Below are 5,000 nucleotides of genomic sequence, written 5' to 3'. Positions count from 1 at the left end.
ACACGATTGACTGCTCACACTGCAAGACCTCAGATAAAAAAAAAAAAATCTGCCGTGCCAAAAATCCAGTCAGACATTGTGAGCCTGCTCAAGCTACACAACAAATCTGATAGGAATTTGGCCCGAGTGAAACTTTTGTCGAATCGAATCCGTTTGATTCGGGGATAAAGTTTGTGTCACAATCACACAGTGTCTGTTCAGCTTTACACTCCTGGCATGTTTAGAATGTAGAGGAACATTACTGGGAAATAAAATGTTACGTTGTTCTAAAATTCTTAGCATTCTTTTAATAGTATTACTAGAATGTTCCAAATGTACAGTTCCTGCTGAAGTTTTCAGCATTTGGAACTGATATGGGCCTGGTAAGGCATTGACATATCCATTCCAGCTACTATCTGGAAAGGGACATTTTCTTAGCTTCTGCCTGAGTCACTAATGGTCCCAAATGAAGTTAGCATGCAGCTATTTTGGGGCTGCCGCCATCTTGAGGCCCCCATTGGATTAGCCTGTGCATGACAAACTTGGTCTTTGTCAGTGGCGGTGATGCTGAATTTATCTGTAATTTATCTAATTTGAGGTCATTCGTCAGCTGTCTTGTACTGTCTGTTGTGGATAGACTGAGGTCATTTAAGGTCATATGGTCTCCTTAGACTCTGGCCACTGGACTTTAAACTTGGACTTTACATAATGAGGCAAGCAGTACCAATCTCTCCATCTTCCTCACCAGACATTAACGAGTGCCAGTCTTCACCCTGTGCGTTTGGAGCCACCTGTGTGGACGAGATCAATGGCTATCGCTGTCTGTGCCCACCTGGCAGAACGGGTCCCAAGTGTCAAGAAGGTAGTGGAGCAACACAAATCAACACAACACAACACAACACAACACAACACAACACAACACAACACACAACATAGCTACAACACAACAACTAAGAGGACGTGTTTTGGGGAGGAACCTCTCCTTAGTACCCTATCACTATGTCTGTGCCCACCTAGCAGAACGGGGCCCAAGTGTCAAGAAGGTAGTGGAGCACTACGACACAACACAACAACACAACAACACAACATACAACATAGCTACATGAGGAAGTGTTTTTGGGGAGGAACCTCTCCTAGAGTACCCTATCGCTATGAGCTGCGAACCGTTGCCCACTGCCAAGAACGAGATCCACGTAGCCATTGTACATACACTCTTCAAAAGTGTATAGAACTCAAGGTATCTTCACTGTTAAAGGTAAACTATGCAAGTTTTTTTAAGCTTAATTTGCCTTAACTAATGAGCTTTGGAGTCATTGGAATGGTTATTTGACTTATTTCGGGAGTGTATAACTGTTAAGTTTGCTTGTGGCTTCAGGTGGGCAGGGAGAGCTTGTTTCAACAACAACGACAAACAGTGATGATTAGTGTCTTGTGGTTGACGTGGTACTGTACAGCGATCCTTTTAACAACGATTCTCTGCTGTTTCAGTGACGGGTCGGCCGTGCATCACCAGCACACGAGTGGCAGCTGACGCCACCAAGTGGATGGAGGACTGCAACACCTGCCAGTGCCACAACGGCAAGATCACCTGCACCAAGGTAGCCCTATGACACCAAACACTATTGCCCCTTTCAATAGAAAAACACCAACAAAATGGCAACTTTATTTAACCTTCCTAATACTGCATTGTCCAGTAGTCTACTGTAGCTGATGACCACAGAAGATGTGTTACTAGTTTTATTGACAATATGTAGGCTAGTTGGGGCCTGACTAATAGGCCAGCTTTTTGTAAATACCAATCCTAAGGCTATGCTGCTCTGTCTCTACAGCTCTCAACACTATTTCTCTGACAGAACACAATGTTGTGTGTTTGCTAATTGCTAGTTGGGTTTCTATTTTGTTAGCTCTGGCTACTGTCAAACTTTAGCTACATTGCTGTACTCCTCCCCCTCCTCCTTGTGTCTCCTCCACATGTACAGTACTACAGCTCTTGACATTATTCATCTGTCTACATAATTTTGTGTGTTTACTAGTGACTTGCTAGTTGGGTAATTCTTGTCTCCTCGTTCAACACTTCTATCTTGTTAGCCCTAGCTACTGTCAGACTTTAGCTACATCGCTAACTCCTCGCCCTCCTCCGTGTGTCTCCTCCAGATGTACTGCGGGCCCAGAGCCTGCCGCGTCCACGCCAAAGGGCGGTCGGAGTGCCCGGTCGGACAGACCTGCGAGCCCGTGAAGGCCGAGCGCTGTTTCGTGAAGCCGTGCGCCAGCCAGGGCGAGTGCTGGTCGTCGTCCCACCGGGGCCAGCTGCGCGCAAAGTGCCAGCCGGAGGGCAACTGTGCCAACGTGACCTTCACCTTCAACAAGGACACCATGCCCAAGGTGAGTTACAAGGTCACAAGTCATGCAGACTTCAACATCCATTCCATCCAATGCTGCTGGTAAAAATCTTCAGTTTACTGTCTGTAGGCTACTGCCTGAAATTTGAGCCCCTTTGTAGGATTAAAAATCACACTTAAAGAGGACATAGAATAGATGAATTGAGTATTGCACTATGTTCTCTGATGTTAAAATAGTATATATTCAACTTTGATTAAAAAAAATTAAACTCAATTGCAATTTTACAAGACTAATTAAAACCATATATTTAGGCTGGGTATTGAAATGGTCCGTTTGACTAAATGGCGCCCTCTTTGGCAACCCCAATTGAACTTCAATGGCTTTGCGATGTTTGACATCACAAGCAGGCTCTTTTCTAATTTGCCATTTTTTAGTGTCTATTTCTTAGTTCAAGATTTTCATAATGAAGGAGGGCACAACCATGCCTCATGTTCATGATAGCTCTTAGCTCTTAGCTCTTAGCTCTTAGCTAGTTCAACTCTCCTTGTTGTCCAATGCTGCTTGTAAAACGTGCTGCCCGCTGTCAAATAGTGAGGAAAGAAATGACACTTAGTCTGACCAAAATCCTTTTCTTTACCATGAAACAATCGCAGTCACTGTGTTCCTCGCTAAAATTACACATTTGTGATTTAACAACAAACCATTGAAAGTCAAATAGAATGCCTGCTATTATTGAAACTCCTTGAGATGCAAGATGCACCTCAAGATGCAAGACAGGGCAAGTTTGATTATATAGTGCAAGTCACACACAGAGGCAACTCAATGTGCTTCACATAAATAAGAACAAATATAAGAATGGTAACTAATGCTAATAAATAAAATCATAAAAGGACCAGGACATGTTTCCTCCTTGTGTAATATAATGGCCTTTTCCTTTCTGTCATTTGAGTCTGAAAATTGCAACATGGAGTTTAGGTTTTTCACAGTCTACTTCACGGTGCATTAGTCTCTCTCCCCTCCCTAGCTGCCGTCTGCTTTCTCTGTGTTGTTTGCGGATGAGCTCGGAGAGAGAGAGAGAGAGATAGGGGACGGATCGCAAATCTCCGATCGCTATTTCGCTTTTATTGCCCCTCACTGAGGAAATTCCTCTCCACCGTTCATTACAGGCGGGTCAGCAAATACGACAGGCAACACTTGAGGCCTAGTTAGCTCGGCTTGCGGCAGGGGACAGTCCGTGGCAGGAGATTTAAGCGGCGAAGCTGGCTACGTGTCTTGGCGCAAAAGCAGCGGGCTGTTGCGACTAGTAGCTGCCATTGGGGTTCGCTTGTGTTTTTTGGTTGGTTTTTCTGTCATTTTTTTTTTTTTGAGGAAAGACTTCTTTTTTGTTTAAATGACTGTGCACTGTTTCCCTGATGTTGCTGATTGTGGTTGAGGTTCACCTCTGCATTCTTCTGTGTGTGTGTGTGTGTGTGTGTCTTAGGGCGTGACGGTTGAGCACATCTGCAACGAACTGAGGAGTTTGTACGTGGTGAGGAACCTCTCGTCGGAGTACCCAATCGCTATGAGCTGCGAACCGTCGCCCACTGCCAACAACGAGATCCACGTGGCCATTGTACGTACACACTTTTTTGGTTGTCCCAGACCAGGCACTGAAAAATGATAGAGATAAACAAACAAAGCATTTTTGAGTGTTTTGTAGAACGTTTTAAAGTTCCCAAAGGCCTCTAAGCATTGTTAAGTTTGCTTGTGGTCCTCTCGAGGCAACACACAAGGATTCTTCCATCTGGTTTACTCTTAAGTCGTCTGGCAGCTGTCTTGTAACACCAGGGAGATGGCTCCATAAAGCAGACTTATCTGTGTTAGCCAGGCAACTGCACTAAGTAAAACTCGAAACAGCATTATTTAACTTAATTCCTATTCCACATTGTGTTGGTGTCTGTTTGTGTGTGTGTGTGTTTACATGTGACAGTTATTGGTTCGAAACTCTGGAATTTAGCTGTGTGGAACAACTCCATGTGTAACACTGACTTTAATCTTTGTGTGCTTTAATTGCGTTTAAAAAAATTGTTTGTCGTTATTTTCAGTCGACAGAAGACCCGAGGAGCAGCCATGGCCCGATCAAGGAGATCACGGACAAGATAATTGACCTGGTGAGCAAGCGGAACGGCAACAGCACCATCATCACGGCCATCGCAGAGGTCCGTGTACAACGGCGACAGGCCCACAGCCCCACCGGTAAGATGACTACATGCTCCGACTGTTTCTGTTGAGATGAACTTGTGTGTTCTCACTAAAGTAATGGACTGGGGGGGGGGGGGGGGGGGTATTCTGAGTACGTGGTTTAGTGACAAACTTGGGTAAGTTCATTCAGAGTAAGTGGTAAACCTCCTACAACAAGAGCCCGATGGAAATGTTTTGTTAGGAGAGTAGAGCCTTGCAGCTCTTATATTAGGAGGTTTACCACTTCCTCTGAGTTAATTTACCCAGGTTTGTCACTAAACCACGTACTTGGAATACTCCCCGTGGTCCCACGTGGATGTACCTGCCATAACGACATCATGTGGTCTTGGTGCTGATGAGGTTGGAATGTTTTAGTAGTTCTGAGTAGGTTCCTTTTGCTTATTGTTCTAAGGATGCTCTTTGTTACTATAGTGATGGCCTGCATGCAACAACAGACACAT

General features: G+C 44.6%; 1 protein-coding gene across 1 annotated transcript in view; it reads left to right on the top strand.

Annotated features, from left to right (window-relative positions):
- LOC134088513 (protein jagged-1b-like) overlaps positions 1 to 5,000 on the top strand; it is a gene marked incomplete at its 5' end in the record, with an annotated part of 36,775 nt that overhangs the window by 30,473 nt on the left and 1,302 nt on the right. The window contains 5 exon segments of the mRNA XM_062542504.1: positions 728 to 841; positions 1,468 to 1,577; positions 2,134 to 2,361; positions 3,800 to 3,931; positions 4,404 to 4,554. Of these exon segments, the coding sequence (XP_062398488.1) occupies positions 728 to 841; positions 1,468 to 1,577; positions 2,134 to 2,361; positions 3,800 to 3,931; positions 4,404 to 4,554 (735 nt within the window).

Source organism: Sardina pilchardus, chromosome 1 (genome assembly GCF_963854185.1).
Source record: "Sardina pilchardus chromosome 1, fSarPil1.1, whole genome shotgun sequence".
NCBI classification, from domain to species: Eukaryota; Metazoa; Chordata; class Actinopteri; order Clupeiformes; family Clupeidae; genus Sardina; species Sardina pilchardus.
Note: the sequence above shows the minus strand (reverse complement) of the source record. Positions and strands in the feature narration are given on the sequence as shown.